The sequence below is a fragment of the Mesoplodon mirus genome, assembly GCF_964341445.2.
Source record: "Mesoplodon mirus genome assembly, chromosome: 4".
In the NCBI taxonomy this organism is placed as follows: domain Eukaryota; kingdom Metazoa; phylum Chordata; class Mammalia; order Artiodactyla; family Ziphiidae; genus Mesoplodon; species Mesoplodon mirus.
Window position 1 is genome coordinate 185799201 of NC_138979.1, and position 17644 is coordinate 185816844.

A 17644-nucleotide genomic window follows, 5' to 3' on the forward strand; every position below is an offset into this window, starting at 1 on the left:
TTAGTGAACGAGTGCAACAAAGCTGATAAACTACAGAATTGGGATTTGCAAAGGGAACGTTCATAATGGATTTCGAGCTATGGTTCCATTTGTTATGGTCACCAACAAAACTTGTTTAAAGTGAAAGTGGTGATGTAGAAGCTGCTGGGCAGTCCTGTGTTGCCAGATTTACATCCAGATTAATAGAACAGGCGATGCTTCCGCTTTGCCCGCGCATTGGAATGCCACCCATAAGGACTGGAGAAGGGCGGCTCCAGCGCAAGCGAGGGCAGGAGGGAGGGAGGGCTTGCTGCTCCTGGTTATTTCTCTCCGAACAGCAGGTAGACACTGCTCGACACTCTTGGCCAGACGAACGCTCTGGCCCCTTTGCATTACCAGCTGGTTACTAGCTCCTCGCGTTAGGTAGTACAGAGCGTGACGCGGGGAGCACGTGGGCTGTATTTGAATGGAATAACATCCATCGAGAAACCTGACCAGAGGCTCAGTACATGTGGTGAAGTCCCATCAGATCTAACACTGTTGATTGTAGGTCAGACCTTGTTTTAAGAACCACCAAGAAAGAAAGAGAAAACAGCAAGGGAAAGAGGAACTTGATCTGTGGGAGGTTAACGTACAAAGTGTAAACATTACAATGGTTGAACTGTGATAACTTGGCGTTGTGACATTGAGAAAGATTTATTGTAATTTTGAACATCATCAACCAAGTTAGGAACTGTTTGAGAAGATTAACTCAATTTTGAAATTATGTAGGCGCCAAGGATCAGGGTAGAATTAGTTTCATCACATCAGCTACATGAAGTGAGTGTTGCATTCAGTATGTTTATCGTGCTTTCAAGTTGTAGAAGTTTGGATTTATGGAGTAAGAGATAATTGTTACCAGAAATGATCCCTGCTAGGCCAGCACCCTGAGGAACCGTGCTTGGTGTCATGACTGCCTCGTGAGAAGGCTGAGAAATTGGTTCCCAGACTGTTGCCTTCTCCTTTGAAGTAGATCTTCCTACTTCTGTCATCCTCATTTCAGTCCCCCGTGTCACCTCTGAAGAGATCTTTTTCCCAGGTCACGTTGTGTCACTCATCTGCTTAAAAACCCTCTGTGATCAAAGCTATCTACTCACAGTACTTCTCAGATTGTTCTATCAAAATGCAAACCTCTGAGAGTCCAGAGTGCTGAAATGCCTGTCACAAGCATCCAAGTTTCTTGGAAGAACTTGATTTTGTCCTAAGTTTATATGGACTTTGCATTCTACTCTGATACATGTGTCCTTATTTTAATATAAATAGGGTTTAAGTTATGGTACCGCTCAGTTAAATTACCTGAATTTCCTTCTTTCAGATCACCTTTTTTATTTTGAGCAAATATTTGAGGTCCCACTGTGTGCTTGGCCAGTTCTAGATACTGAGGACAAAGTAATGAACAAGACAGAGTTCCTCCTCGATGAAAAATGTTTGACTGAAGATCCAGTGTGATTAATTTAGGGTTTGTAAAATGTAATCTGTTATTCTCATTTAAGCCTCTGTCTTTCTGAGGAAAATTGGTTTTCCAGGAGAATTTGCCCTGTAACTTCAAGGCCCTCGATTTGAGAAGTGGGCACCTGTAGATACAGTCTTTCCAGCTGAGCGTGGCCCCGGTCCCTCCACAGTGAGCCTCAGCCTCCCTGAACTGATGTGGCTCCTGCCCTCCCTCCAAGGCCAAGCTCAAGTGCACCCCAGGAAACCCTTTCCTGCACCTGCACCCTGCCCCCCACCCCCAGGCCCCATCACACCTCACACGTCAGTACACTTCTTATATGCTTTAGTTGTTATTTTCTTTTAGATCAGGTATCATGTTTAAATTTATCTGTGTATTGCCATGCCTGGTACAGTGCCTGGCCTGTGTATGTTGGATACATTTTTGAATTAATTCCTTACGATACAGGCTCCATGTGTTCAAGGCTGGTGCCTACTCTGCTCTGCTTCCTACCAGATGCTTGAGGTCTGATAAGTCCTACCACAAGTTTTACATTATACATCTGGAGTCATAATTGCTGATCTTCTCTCTGAGAGAAAGAGAGGAAGAGGGAGAAACTTTATGTAATTAGAAAAATTAGAGATCACTTAGATTTCATCTGGATTGGGAAATTTTTTCAATTAAAAAAAAAAAGATACCCAGAGCTTAAATTCTTCCACACAAATACTGCGTAGAGGGACGTTAGGAAATGTGCTGGGATCCTGTGTGTCCGTGTCCCAAGGAGATGGAGGTTAGTTTGGAGGTTGTCGGTGTCTGTTCCCCTAAAGCTGTCACGGAGGAGATGCCACGTATACCTGTGCCTGGAGTGTGCGTGCTGGGCGGCTCTGGGAGACCCAGGCGCCGGCTGCCGCGCTTGCCTTTTGGGAGGAGAGTCGGAGGCAGAGGGTGGCTGTGGAGGAAGGAGGCTCACGTCTCACTGTGTGTTAAGTGTTCTTGAGGGGCTTTTGCTGTAGGCACGGATCCTGGGGCCTTTTTAATTTGTAATGTAACTCACAGCGCGTATGTAACAACTAAAAAGTGTAATGAATAACTAGAAAGCGAATATTCCTGTAACCAGCACCCCTACCAGGCACCCCTGCAGCTCCCGGAAGGTCCTGTGTTCCCAGCTCACGGGCACATCTGTCTGCCTCTGTCCTTGATGACGCCGGCCCCGCAGCCCTGCCCAGCAGTGTGAGACCTCCAGCTGAACACAGCTCCTCCCAACACTTGGTTTCCTCAGACTTTTTGCCACTCTTTTGGGTGTCCTGTGATATCTCATTGTAGGTTTTTCTGTTTGTTTGTTTGTTTGTTTTTGGCTGTGTTGGGTCTTCGTTGCTGCGCGCAGGCTTTCTCTAGTTGCAGCGAGTAGGGGCTACTCTTTGTTGCGGTGTGTGGGCTTTTTTTTTTTTTTTTTACGGTACACAGGCCTCTCACCGCTGTGGCCTCTCCCGTCGCGGAGCACAGGCTCCGGACGCGCAGGCTCAGCGGCCATGGCTCACGGGCCCAGCCGCTCCACGGCATGTGGGATCCTCCCAGACCGGGGCACGAACCCGTGTCCCCTGCATCGGCAGGCAGACTCTCAACCACCGCGCCACCAGGGAAGTCCCTCTCATTGTGGTTTTAATTTGCATTCCTCTAGCCGTTAATGAGTGACAGCCTTTCACGAGTGCTTAGGCTTTGGGGTATATTCATGAAGTGCTTGGTTAAGACGTTTGCCTACTTTTCTGTTGGTACTCTGAATATTTCTTACTGATTTATTGGAAATGCTTACATACTCTGGACGTTAATTCATTGGCTATATGTATTAAATAGTTCCCCCACTCTGTAACATGTCTGTTCATTCTTTGTGGTGTCTCGATGAGGAAAATGTTGGATTTTGTATAGTTCAGTATACCCGTCTTGTAATGATTACAGTTCTTAGGTCTTAAGAAGCCCTCTACTTCCTTCTCTCTATGAGATATTCTTTTGTATTATTTTCTAAAAGCATTAGAGTTTTGTCTTTCAGATTGAAGTCCTAACCCTCCAGGAACTTATTTTTTATTTTTGCATAGAATGTGGTCCAATTTCTTCTTCCTTTCTTTCTCCTTTCTTCCTTCCTTTCTGTCCCAGCGCCATATTTCAAAGACTGATCTTTCGTCACTTTTCTGTAATCCAGTCTGTCCTAAATCAGTTATCCACGTCTGTACAGGCCTGTTCTGGGCTCTGTTCTCTGTGGCAGTACAGGGCTGGGCCATTGTCATTCATGAAGCTTCCCCAGTGAGTCTAGATTTCTGGAACAGCAAGTCCCCCCACCCTGCCGTTCTTCTCCAAGGGTCTTGGTTGGTGTTGACCCTTTGATTTTCCACATAATACCTTTTAGAAATCACTTACCACTTCACGGAAGTCTCTTTTAGATGTGGATTGGGGTGGCACTGAGCCTACAGGTCAGCTCCTTAATCTGGGAAGCGTTATCTAGAGAGTCTGGGCGTAAGCATCGAACTGGGTGGGGAGCTATGTGTGGGGAGCTAGCAAGGGCTTCCCTCTGAGAGGGAGCCGCTCTCGCCACTTGCTTGCAGGGCCTTGCTCAGGCAGGGAAGAGAACAGTGTGGGCATTTCCAGGTGAGAGGGTGGCATACACAGAAAACCGAAGGGAGTTGCCGATACTCCAGTAGAATTAATAAGAGTCGAGGTAGCTAGATACAAAAGTAATACCCCAAATCTGTTCTTTTCTAGATCACAGCAGCAGTTAGAAAATTCTTCAGTCTTTTTAAAGGTACAATTTACAGTAGCGTCAGAACTTAATAAATACCTAAGAGTAAATCTAAAAAATGATTTATTTTTTAGATTTACGTTTTTAGGAGAAAATTGTAAAATTTTATTGAAAGACACTTAAGGAAAAAAGTAATTGGAGAAATATTCCATGTTCATGGATTGAAAGATTCAGTATTGCGAAGACTTCTGTTCTTCCCCTATTGATAGGGGAAATTTGAAGGGCCGTGAACAGTCGAGACAGGAAGCAGAGCAAGGGGAAGGAACTTAGTCTCACAGGTAGTAAGGCCCGTTGTAAGGCTCTGAAAGTCCGTGGTGTTGGTGCCCAGGGAAGCGATGGTGCAGCAGAAGGGCTCTCGTGTCCGCAGACACTTGATCCAGGACAGAGGAGACGCAGGAGGCCGTGGGGAAATGGTCATTTCAAAAATGGTGCATGAATTTTACTTTCAAAAACAAAGTAACACCGCCGAACTGTTCTCAGTGGGGGAAACTTGCCATCTGCTAAGTGTTCTCATATGCAAAATAGAACTAAGTGGGTTAGTGCATATTAATGACGAATCCCAAATTTACTCCAAATTGTTAGTAATTGGATTCAGCTTTATTCCTGCTCACTTTGTACTAAGAATAAATACATTGGAAAGACAAGAGGACCCCATAGCTGAAGGTTTGGCTCTTTCCTTTTGGAGAGTTTGCACGCTGGTTTCAGTTTTGTGTGGTGTCTCTTGTCTGCGGTCTCAGGACAGGCACATGTTCGTAGACTCGTGGCCCCATACTGTCAGGAAGGTGACACGAGTGCTGGGAGGGCAGGGGGCGGGGAGCGGTGGATGCACGGGGGTCTCTGAAAGTCAGTCTGCCTTAGCTGCTTAGCAGAAGAGTACATGAGTGAGCGCGAAGTGGTTCCCACCCTTACGGGCGTGCCTCTGAGAGCATCTCTCCAAGTGATGTTCTCTGGGCCTGTGGTTTGTGCAGCTCTGGCTTTTTGTCTCATTGGGGTTGTGTTTATTTGAGAAAAGCCATCATCTCCGTGCTAGAAAGGCCTGTCTTTCTGTGACTGTCCTACTGAAAGTTGGTCCTTTTTGGATCTTGGAATGTTTCTCCTCACCACCAAGACGTGTCATGTGGAAGTGGGCTTGACTTTTTTTTTTTTTTCATAGTTTTTCTACTCACAAATAGAGTTCACATGATGCCTCTTCACATACAGTGACAGTTTAGTGATGCAGCGTTATCATGTCCCATCCTGCAATTTGGTGGTTAAAATTTATTGTCATGTCCATCGGTCCCTTCGTAATTGAGGTGCCCAAATGCTCAAAACACTGTGGAGTCAGCTGTGACATGCTCAGTCATTTAGGATTCACTTGGGAAGGCCTGCCCACTGCCCAGCAGTGGCCTCCAGACCCTTGGTCACACTTACCTGGCAGTAGAGTAGTCTCAAGCACATACCTCCAGTCCTCAATTCCTATATTAAATATCAGTACATCTTACTTTGTTATTCTTTGCAGAAGAAAATATAAGTAGAAGTTCTACTGTCATCACCTTGGGTAGCCCCCAGGGCTCACCTCCACTCACTGAGGTCAGGGGTCAGTGGAAAGTGTCCACTCCTTATAGCTTGCTCTGGCGTGCCACTGATGTGAGAACACTGCCCTCCTCCACCGTGGGACCAGGAACACTTACAAAGCCAGAAATGGGGGCTGCCACCCCACTCTAGGTAACTTCGTTAAACGTCCCTTTGCATCACTTATTAATTACAGGCTTCCCTTTAGTAAGTATGTTTTCAGAAGAAGGATCCGTTCTCATCTTCAGGTGCCATGGGTGGAGTCTTTTCTCTGCTCCTAGCCCCCTGCAGGTTCTGCATGAGTATGTCCATATGGTTTGCTCCTGGTATCATCAAGGATTTACCTTGAAATAATTGGGAAGTATCCCAAGTTCACATTAACAGATCAGTGAAAATAGTTTGGGGAAGGGGGGAGGCAGCGAAAAGATTTATACAAACATAAGGTACTTGTGATATTATTTGTGTAGAAGAGTGTTACAGCTCTGAACGTGAAAAATAATAATAAAAGGATATATTAATTAACATTAACAGTGTTCTCCAGCCAAAACTGTGATCGCCTCTTTCGTGTTCCTCTTTCTCTTAGATCAGAGGACTCAATATGGTGTTGGGCCTCTGGGTGGTGTCCTGGGGCTTGTCCTGGGCAGCTGTCCTCTTCACACCCCTTTCTAGTTACAGAGCCCTGTCACGGGGGTCCTGACAGTGCCCACAGGCTACAGAACTTTGTCTCATATGGTGCTATTTAGTTGGTATTCTCTTTCGGGCTTAAGACTGCTCATTAATATGTCCTGAAACAAGAATGTTGGTGTTATTAGTCCGTATACAGTTTAAAATTAAAGTAAGCCAGTGTCACTCATGGGCAGAATTCAAAATCCATTCTTTTTTTAAATTCTGCTTCATAGGAGTAATTGTAAGAATTGGGTCAAATCCAGGGTCCTGTTTTATTACCTAAGAGTCAGGCACTCTTGAACACCAAACACTGAAGTGTAATATACCAGCAGTGTCAGTCCCAGTTAGTTTTCATCATTTGGTCCACATTACATGATAGTCAGAACAGGTACAGGTTGTATTCTGTCGTACCTTTTTTCTTCTTTCAAGATTAGCAGTGCTAACTTAATAGTTTTTAAGGAGCTTATTTTTTAATTACAAAAATAACTCATACTGTTAAAGAATCAGAATACATAAAGATAAAAAAGCCTATTCTTCTACCACCTCCACTCATTTTTATCCCCCAGTGGTACAGTCCTGTTAACACAGCAGAAAGTAAAGATTTTTAAAATATGGTGACCAATAAGAAGCTAAATTAACTTGCATTCAAAAACCATATGGAAATATTTGATAGGGGCTACTTATGCAACATTTTTACAACTATATTCAATTTGATTGGTATAATATACTTTTTTTTAAACAGTGCAGTTATAAATGTAGCCAAATGAGGTTTTAAAATATAAAAGAGTTCATGAGATTATGCTCACAAACTTTTTTTTATAAACTATAAACGAAAATAGTACAGTAATACCTTAGCTGTCTGGAACCCTGGGAGAATTGACAATTTCCAGAAAGTTGAGATTTCCTTGCTTTTTAGAAGAATTTTAGATAGAAATTTTATGAAAAAAGTAAAATATTTTACTCTGCTCTTCCTTCTTATCGTAATAGGTTTGTTTTAGTGTTTTGGTGACAGCTGAGTCATCATCAGGTGGCTCTTAGGGGTAAATGTGGCTTCTCAGTTCTCTGCGGCACCAAGAACATGAGAAAGCCAGAAGGTTCCAGGTATACAAGGTGTGGCTACAAAATGCACTCATTTAAGATGATCCTGGCAAAGTGGAGGGTGAGCAGAGGTGTAGAATTGAGTGAGGACTGAAGCCAAGCACGGAGCTTTTCATTGAAAAGGGCTGGATATTTGCATGTACAGAGACCCAAACATTATAGTGACTATTACTCATTTAAGTGATTCCAGTCACCTGGACTCAGAATGTTTATGGATCACAGTTCGGTCCCCACGGTCCCCTGAGTACCCTTCAGGCAGCATATCCTCACCCCTTGGACCGGCTGTGCACTGCTGACCTCTGCGTGCAGTGTGGGAACTAGGGGAGCTCCCCAGGAAATGGGCCATTCCGGTGGCTGTGCTGAGTGCCTGCTGTTTGCAGGGCTCCACACTGGGCATTAGGGGGTACCGAGAACCAGGAAACAATCACCTGGGACCTGCCCTCAGAAAGCAGCTAGATGGGGAAGAAGTGCCCAGCAAGGTAGCCGCCGTTCAAGGCAGTAGGAGCTTAAAGACAACCCAGAAGTACGTCCTCTCTGACCAGGCAGTGAGGGAGGCCTGAGCAAGAACCCCAAACAGGAGGGGGCGGTTAGGGCAGGAAAGGAAAGCAGGGTGGCTGGGGCGGGCTCTGAGGCAGAGAGAGGCGGGTGGAAGCAGGAGCGCCAGGCCCCGCCCCCAGGCGCCCACTGGGGTGCCGCTGGTGTGGGGAAGGGCGCTCAGCAGCTTTGGTCTCAGGACCGATCCCTTCACGCTCCTAAAAACTATGTAGGACCCAGAGAGCTTTTGTTTATGTGGATTTAGCTACCGATACTGACCACACTAGAAATTAAACCAGAAAAAATGTATGTTTATTAATTCATTAAAAATAATAAACCTTATTACATGTTAACAGAAATATCACACTTTTATGAAAATAGCCATATTTCCTAAAACAAAGACAAGTTTAGTGAGAGGGTGGCATCATTTTCTCTTTTTGCAAATCTTTTTAATGTCTGGCTTAATAGGAGAGAGCTGGATTCTCCTGTGTGCCTCCGCGTTCAGTCTGTTGCCACATGTTTTGGTTGAAACAATGTAGGAAGACACTGATTGGGAAAAGGAGGAGTATTTTAATAGGCTTTTCAGATAGTTGTGGACATTTTCTTTGATACTACACCAAAACTTAACAAACGAGAAGTTTCTTGAACGAATCTGCAATGTGGAATCTGAAGCCACGTTAATAAACTCTCTGTACACTTTATTACATTAAAACCCAGTGGACTGGGACTTCCCTGGTGGCGCAGTGGTTAAGAATTCGCCTGCCAATGCAGGGGACACGGGTTCGAGCCCTGGTCTGGGAAGATCCCACGTGCCACAGAGCAACTAAGCCCGTGCACCACAACTGCTGAGCCCACATGCCATAACTACTGAAGCCCACGCACCTGAGCCGGTGCTCCGCAACAAGAGAAGCCACCGCAGTGAGAAGCCCGTGCACCGCAACGAAGGGTAGCCCCCGCTCACTGCAACTAGATAAAGCCCACGCGCAGCAACAAAGACCCAAAACACAGCCATAAATTAATTAATTCATTCATTTTAAAAAACAAAAACAAAAAACAGTGGACTCTCTTGCCCTTTGAATGGCTCTTTTGCCCTTGACTGATACTGTAACACCATTTATTGATCACGTGGAAAATACTGGTTCACTGAGTCATGCAGATCTTCGGAGCCATTTTGCAGATCTTGGACACATTTCAGTCAATGTGTCCATAAATCCTATTCGTTCATACCACCACTGATTGATTTTCACCGAAAAAAAGCCGTCAAGCTCACACTGGCAGATTGGAGTTTTCCAAACCTCCCAGAATTCTGGAAAGTCACACAGAGCTCCATCACTTTCCAGCCCTGCACTGACCCTCTATGCCTGTATCTCGTCTCTGTTATGTCATTGTAAAGATTACATTTTGTAAATATGTATAAAGCTTTTAGTATGGCACCTGGCCCTGGTAAGCACTCCCTCCCTCAGTAATATTATCATTTGCGCCCTTTCTACATTGTTGACATCATGTGTAATGTGCATTGACTGTAGCCCACATTGAGGGAGGAGATGTGCTTTGTGTGGGGCACCAGGGTGGAGACCCTCACAGCATGTGTGTGACAGCTCGTTTGGGCAAGCTCCACACTGATGCCGCTTGCTGTTTGCCAGCTGGCCTGTGCCCTTCCCCTGTAAGTTTAGAGCAACAGCAGACCTGAGGGAGCATCCTTCCTGTGACCTTTTCTTACCTCACCTGTACCTACTGTGTGCAGCTGTCACGCAGTGTGGGTGTCTGTGCCCCTCGCCCCGCACCGGGGCTGTGGTTTTTGCCTCTTGTTCCACTGCCCAACACAGTGCCAGCATGTGATCCTTGGTGCTAGGTTATGTTTGTTGAATGAAGGCATTTAGAAGGAATTTATTTTGAACAGTACTCTGGACGTGGCTTCAGAGAAAGTATAGAAACTTTATCATATGAAGCATATGATCTGAGCAGTGACTAGCTGTTTTTTTTTTCTTTCATTTTCTTTAAGGAATGTTTAACCTCTATTCACCCCTACCCCATCTCTTGTTTTTTTCCTTTTTTTTTTTGCGGTACGCGGGCCTCTCACTGTTGTGGCCTCTCCTGTTGCGGAGCACAGTCTCCGGACGTGCAGGCTTAGCGGCCATGGCTCATGGGCCCAGCCGCTCTGCAGCATGTGGGATCCTCCCAGACCGAGGCACGAACCCGTGTCCCCTGCATCGGCAGGCAGACTCTCAACCACTGCGCCACCAGGGAAGCCCCATCTCTTGTTTCTTAAATCTCTATTAATTCGAAATAAAAATAGTAGAAAGCTTAAAAGTATTTCACAATAATTCTGGGTTAAGCATTTTTGCAGTCAATATACTTTGCTTTCTCCTTTTCAGATGTTCCTCCTGCTGATCAAGAGAAGCTTTTTATCCAGAAGTTACGTCAGTGTTGTGTCCTCTTTGACTTTGTTTCCGATCCACTAAGTGACCTAAAGTGGAAGGAAGTAAAACGAGCTGCTTTAAGTGAAATGGTAGAATATATCACCCATAATCGGAATGTGATCACAGAGCCTATTTACCCAGAAGTAGTCCATATGGTAAGTGATTACGGTTTAACCAGCGTGTCCCAAACCTGAGTTACAAACAGGACTCTGATATTCTTAGACTGTGCTAAGACATTTGAGCCTAACATGACACTTGCCACGAAAAAATCCTCCTGTTCAAAAATTTGTACTTGTACCTCGAAGAATGAAAATCTTTGTAATATGTCCTGGATTACAGTGAGGGACCTTCTAGGTAGGAAAGCGCCCTACATGTGTTAACTCATTTAATCCTCACAGCTACGCTGTGGGGTAGAAATGTTAGAACTTTCATTTGTACTTACTGTCTTACCCTCTTTAAATTTTTTTAAGATATATAACATTAATATAATAGTGCCCATACATAATTTAGAAGGAAGCATGTTGTCCATACACGTACAGGAAAATTCTAATGATGCGGAGGAGTTAAGACAGTGGTGGGACCAAGCTGGTGTCAAGACAGTCCACCCTGATGGGCTGAGATGCACCCAGCTCTTGTCATCCTGCAGTTAGTTCATCGTTGGTTTCATTCAGCCCCAAAATCTCAGTCTCCTGTTTCCAGGTCCTTTGCAGGTCCCATTGTGACCTCAGTCACTACCACCTGGAAACATTTCATGTGATACCATTACTAAAACTCTTAGGTTTGACACTGAACTCCAGTTTTCTCTTGAGTTTTTTTGAATTGTTGGTGTTTTGTCTGCTTTTGAAATAGTACCCCCCAGTTACTAGGGAATCCTGATGGCTTAACATAAAATTTTAAATGCTGATTTCCATTGAACTCCTTAAGTTTCTCATTTTTTCCCCAAAGCTATATATTTCAAAATTGACTAGACTCGTTGACCTAAAATATGTTTCTTTCTTACGTTAGTATGTTTGCTTTGGAAAAAGAAAGTCGTGTTCTTTTTGCATTCACAATCTGTTGTATCCAAAGTTGAGATCAACCTGATTAATTTATTATTGTTAACTCTTACAGTTCAGAATTAACCAGCATGTAGTCAGCCTAGGACTGTGAGAGCCGTTTGGGTTCCTCCACCAGACTCCCACCAGAAGAACCATCACAAGCATATAGTGAGCAGTAAATCCTCAAAAACCTCACCCATTCAGACTAAGGAAAATTGCGGAATGTCTTTTTTTTCCCTTTCGGTTTCAACTCTCAATTACTCTGGAAGGCCTCCCAAACCCCAGAATCGCAAAGAAAAATCTCTAATATTTTCTCCTAACACTTTCATAATTCTGTTGTTCACAGTACATTTTGTAATCCTCCTGGAACTTTTTTTTTTAATGGCTCAGGGTAGGGATATAACTTTGTCTTATAAAATGATTGAAAAATCATTAGTCTCTACATTGTGTGTTGAACATTCCATTTTCTCAGTCGATTTTAAATGCTGCTTTATTATATATTAAATTCATTCTCTTTTTGAATTACGTGTACTAATATGTCATCTATTAAATTTATAAACACGTAAGTTTATATTAAATGACACGTATGGAAGGTTTTTCAGTTTCGACGGAGCCTCGGCTGCCAGCAGTCCCTGAGTCCCACTCTTAACCCAGGAGGGAGGAGTCTGCGGAGCCCAGTGAGGCGAGGCTTGGCGGGTTGGGGTCAGAGGCCTGCCCTTGCGCCACGTCGGGCCTGCCTGCTTGGAACAGTCTCTCCCTTGCGTTTCACAGAGGCGGTGCACATTACCAGAACCACGTAGGAGACCGGAAGCCCTTGAGACTTTTTTTAGATTAAATCATCATTACTTCTTGTCTCCCTGTCAAAACCATGTCCTAATAACCAGGTTCTCCTCCTGCCGTCTTAGCTTTGTTCCCCACCCAGAAATTCAAGCCATCTTCAGAGTATTGGGCACTTTATTTTGCCCCTAAAGCACATAGCAGACACTTCCTGAGCATCCACTGAGCACTTTTTCAGGTGAGGAAGTGGAGTGGTGACCAAGGCTTTTGCCCTCCCAAGGCTCTGACCAGTAATGTGTCATTCTAGGCTAAGGTACGGCAGTGAAGGAAGGTGAAACGGGGGATGTAGGTAGAGTTACAGGACTGCCCACGAGGCGGGAAGAAGGTGCAGAGAGTATCTGGAACAAGATGAGTTACACTGTCCCACGAAGATACGTGCACAAGAGGTGCTCTTCCGCGGCGCTGAGGGGACGGGGGACAGACAGGTCACTCTGTCCTCTGACTGGAGCGAGGCGAGGGCAGGAGAGAGCACGGCCGTTCCCTTAGCTCGAGTGGATGAGCGGCGCGGGGCAGAGAGGATTTGTGTTTTGTTTGCTGTCGTTGTTTGGTTTTATACAAAGACAGAGGGCACTGATGACAGATACCTAAGGAAGGAGAAGGCGTGTGGTGGGGATGGTACTTGGCAGTGGTTTCTGACCCTCTCAGAAGTAGCGAGTGGGTGCAGATTTCAAGCAGCCAACAGAAGGCCTCCACCCCAAGCGGTGCCTGGACCCAGGAGGGCAGGTAGAAAAAATGTGGGCCCCTTTGTAGTGCCCTTTGGACACCCCTGGTGTGCTTACCACTGAAGTGGCACTCGGCCGACTTGCTTGAAGGATTGCCTGGTGTGTGTGTCTGTGTGTGTGTATGTATTTTTGTTTTGTCATAGTTGTTTTTTGTTTCGTTTTGGTTTTTTCAGCCGCGTCATGCGGCATGCAGGATCTTAGCTCCCCATCCAGGGACCGAACCTGTGCCTCCTGCAGTGGAAACGTGGAGTCTTAAACACTCGACCACCAGGAAAGTCCCTGTCGTAGTATTTTTAAAGACATTAATGCCCACTTACCGTGAAGAATCCAAAGCTCTATAGATGTTATACTTCTTATGCTTACTTCTTTTAAATATGTTGCCTATTAGACTAGGCTGCTGTATGTTTTTTAACAGAGTTGTTGAGAGGTAATTCACATATACAATCCACCCCTTTAAAATGTACAAGTCAGTTGTTTTTAGTGTATTCACAGGACTGTGCAGGCATCATCACATCTAATTTTGTAACATTTTCATCCCCCTGAAAGAAATCCCATACCCATTAACCGTTACTGCCATTCCTCCCTCACTCCCCACTCCCCACTCCCCACTCCCCACCCCTGGTAACTACTCATCTACTTTATGTCTCTATAGATTTGCCTAACCTGGATCTTTCTTAGAAATGGCATTATACACTATGGGGCCTTCTTTCATTTAGCGTAATGTTTTCAAGTTTCATCCATGTTGTAGCGTGTGTCAGAACTTCTTTTTATTGCTAAATAATATTCCAGGGACTTCCCTGGTGGCACAGTGGTTAAGAATCCGCCTGCCAATGCAGGGGACATGGGTTCAATCCCTGGTCCGGGAAAATCCCACATGCCGCAGAGCAACTAAGCCCGTGTGCCACAACTACTGAGCCTGCGCCCTAGAGCCCATGAGCCACAACTACTGAGCCCGTGTGCCACAACTACTGGAGCCCGCGTGCCTAGACCCCATGCTCCACAACAAGAGAAGCCACTGCAATGAGAAGCCCGTGCACCACAACGAAGAGTAGCCCCCGCTCGCCGCAACTAGAGAAAGCCCGCGCGCTGCAACAAAGACCCAACACAGCCATAAATAAATAAATAAATTTTAAAAATAATAAATAAATAATGTTCCATTATATGAATATATACCACGTTTTATTTATCTATTCATCCATGGATGGACATTTGTGTTATTTCTGCTACTTAGCAGTTATGAATAATGCTACTGTGACCATTTATGTACAAGCTTTTTGTGCATATATGTTTTCATTTCTCTTGAGTGTTTACCTAGGAGTGGAATTGCTGGTGACGTGTTAACACTATGTGTTTAGCGTTTTGGAGAGCTGCCAGACTGTTTTCCAAAGTGGCCGCACCATTTATTCCCACCAGCAGGGATAAGGGTTCCAGTTTCTCCTCATTTTCAATACTTGTTACTATCTGTCTTTTTAATGGTAGCCATCCTAGTAGGTGTGAGGTAGGATCTCACTGTTTTGTTTTTTTTTAACATCTTTATTGGAGTATAATTGCTTTACAATGGTGTTTTAGTTTCTGCTTTATAACAAAGTGAATCAGTTATACATATACATATGTTCCCATATCTCCTCCCTCTTGCGTCTCCCTCCCTCCCACCCTCCCCATCTCACCCCTCTAGGTGGTCACAAAGCACCGAGCTGATCTCCCTGTGCTATGCGGCTGCTTCCCACTAGCTATCTATTTACATTTGGTAGTGTATATATGTCCATGCCACTCTCTCTCGCCTTGTCACAGCTTACCCTTCCCCCTCCCCATATCCTCAAGTCCATTCTCTAGTAGGTCTGTGTCTTTATTCCCGTCTTACCCCTAGGTTCTTCATGACATTTTTTTTTCTTAAATATATATGTGTTTTTTTTATATATATATATATATATATATATATATATATGTGTGTGTGTGTGTGTGTGTTAGCATATGGTATTTGTCTCACTGTGGTTTTGATTTACGTTTCCCTCTTGGCTAATGATGTTCAGCACCTTTTCATGTGTGCTGTGTATTTTGATACATCATAGACTGTAGTCCTAGAAATTAACGGAACCTTATAGATCCTCTAGCCTGACTTTTATTTTCCAGACTTCAAAAACTTAGGTTCAGGGAGGTGAGGATGAACGGGAGAATTACTCAGGAAGGAAAACTCCTGGCATCTAAATTCTCAGGCCTAAATTACATCAACTCCATTATCTCTTAATTTCACTCATTTTTAAAATATAGTCAACCATCTGTTTTTGTTTTTTTTCAATTGACTAATCTGTTTTTCGGGCATTGGCATTTTTCTCATAGTGAAAACACTGACAGCAAAACCAAGCTAATAGTGTAGCCACTTTTTTCACAGAACACCATTTTTACTTGGAGAATGACTGACAAACAGGTTATTCAGACTTGGATATTTAGGGAGCATTTTCTCACAAAATAAAATTAGAATGTCACTTTAAGGAAAATAATTGACAGTGTTTGTTGCCAAAGATAAAATTTGAGCTTTCAGGCAAAATTTTGAATTTTGGAAGATTTGTATCCACCAGTGCAAGCTTCAGCTTCCGGGTGCCGCAAGCTCTCCTGCTGAGATTGGTGTCGTTATGAATGAATTAGATCTTTAATACACACGACAAAAGGAATGAGGCATGGTGATGCCTGCACAGTCCTGTGGATATACTAAAAACAATTGAATTGTACACTTTAAAGGGGTGGATTGTGTTATATATGAATTGGGGTGGATTGTGTTATATATGAATTATCTCTCAATAACTCTGTTTTTAAAAAGCATAGCAGTCCAGTCCGATAGGCAATATATTTAAAATATATGAATACACATAATTCAGTGAGGCCAGTATTTTCTAAATGACCAAAACTGATGATACAAAATCATTCATCGGCCAGAGAGCCGTTCAAAGTGCAAGACACACCAGTGGATTTTCGTGTATTAGAGACCCCCTCATTGATAAGATTTACGATTCCACAGAGTAGCTAACCTTTAGTAAACTACCACTTATCAAGTTTTGGTGTAGTATCAGAGAAGTCCACAATTATCTAAAAGGGCTATTAAATACCTCTCCCTTTTCCAACTACGTATCTGCTGGAGACAGATTTTTCTTCCTATATTTCAACCAAATTAACATTCTGAACATAGAAGCAGATGTAAGAATCCAGCTGTTTTTTATTAAACCAGACAGTAAAGAGATTTGCAAAAATGTAAAACAGTGCCACTCTTCTCACTGAATTTGTTTTGGGAAATACTTTTATTTAATATGAGTTTTATGAAATAGCTAATGTTACGAAAAATTTATTTTTTATAAATTTATACTGACAATGGGTTTGCTATTTTTTAATGAATGAATTTTTTTAAATTTCTCTGCTTTAATTTCTACTGCAGTCAATATCCATAGATATAACTTTCATAAACAAAAATCCTTTGGGATCCTCAATAATTTTTAGGAGTTTAAAGGGGTCCTGAGACCAAAAATTGTGAGAACCACTCTTCTCAAAGAGTGCTGCTCCAAGGCCGCAGCACCAGCGCCACCTGGGAGCAGGTCAGAAACGGCGTTTCCTGGGTCACAGCGCTTCGTTTACACGTGTTCTCCAGGTCATTCTGAATGGCCTCCCTGCCTTGCCCCCTGAGGTTAAGCCCTCACATACTACCTGTGACAACTCTTAACTCCCCCTGGGCTGTCAGTTCCCAGAGAGAAAGGTTTGGGATGTCAGAGGCTCAGTAATGCTCACTCGACAGAGTCTCCTGCCTGGACGAGGGCACTAAGACTAGTCTTAGTCACAGATGAAACCACCTGCAGGTCAGAAAAGGAATCGGTTAGATCAATGATTGAATGAAGTGGATGGCTCAAAAGTGCTTCACGTCAAGATGGACCTCTCTAGAATTACCCACATCTTTGGTGCTGGATTACTCTGTAGAAGTCAGTGAATAAGATGTGGGGTGTGGGGCTTCCCTGGTGGCGCAGTGGTTAAGAATCCGCCTGACAATGCAGGGGACACGGGTTCGAGCCCTGGTCCAGGAAGATCCCACATGCTGCAGAGCCACTAAGCCCGTGCGCCACAACTACTGAGCCTGCGCTCTAGAGCCCGCGAGGCACAGCTACTGGAGCCCATGTGCCACAACTACTGAAGCCCGCGCGCCTAGAGCCTGTGCTCCACAACGAGAAACCACCGCAATGAGAAGCCCGCGCACCACAACAAAGAGTAGCCCCTGCTCGCCGCAACTAGAGAAAGCCCGCGTGCAGCAATGAAGACCCAATGCAGCCAAAAATTAATTAATTTATCAATTAAAAAAAAAAGACTGCCCTTATGCAGTCTACCCTTACCTGTCCGGGAGACTGTGTTCTAGAGGAATAGAGAGCAAACTGTTAATAGTAGCTGCTTTTGGATAGTGTGATGATGTGGATTTAACCCTTTTATGAGTAAATTTTTATAATTTCAGAAAATTTTCATAATGATCATGTATCACATTTGCCATTATCAAAAATCAATAAATGCGTTTTTCT

General features: G+C 44.0%; 1 protein-coding gene across 9 annotated transcripts in view; it reads left to right on the top strand.

Moving 5' to 3' along the window:
* PPP2R5C (protein phosphatase 2 regulatory subunit B'gamma) overlaps window positions 1–17644 on the top strand; it is a 133751-nt gene that overhangs the window by 70333 nt on the left and 45774 nt on the right. For 7 of the 9 annotated variants that reach the window (XM_082619738.1, XM_082619740.1, XM_082619741.1 and 4 more), the window contains one exon: window positions 10460–10659. The exons of the other annotated variants lie outside the window; for them this stretch is intronic. In XM_082619738.1, the coding sequence (XP_082475864.1) occupies window positions 10460–10659 (200 nt within the window). The remainder of the gene's footprint in view (window positions 1–10459; window positions 10660–17644) is intronic. 9 annotated transcript variants of the gene reach the window in all.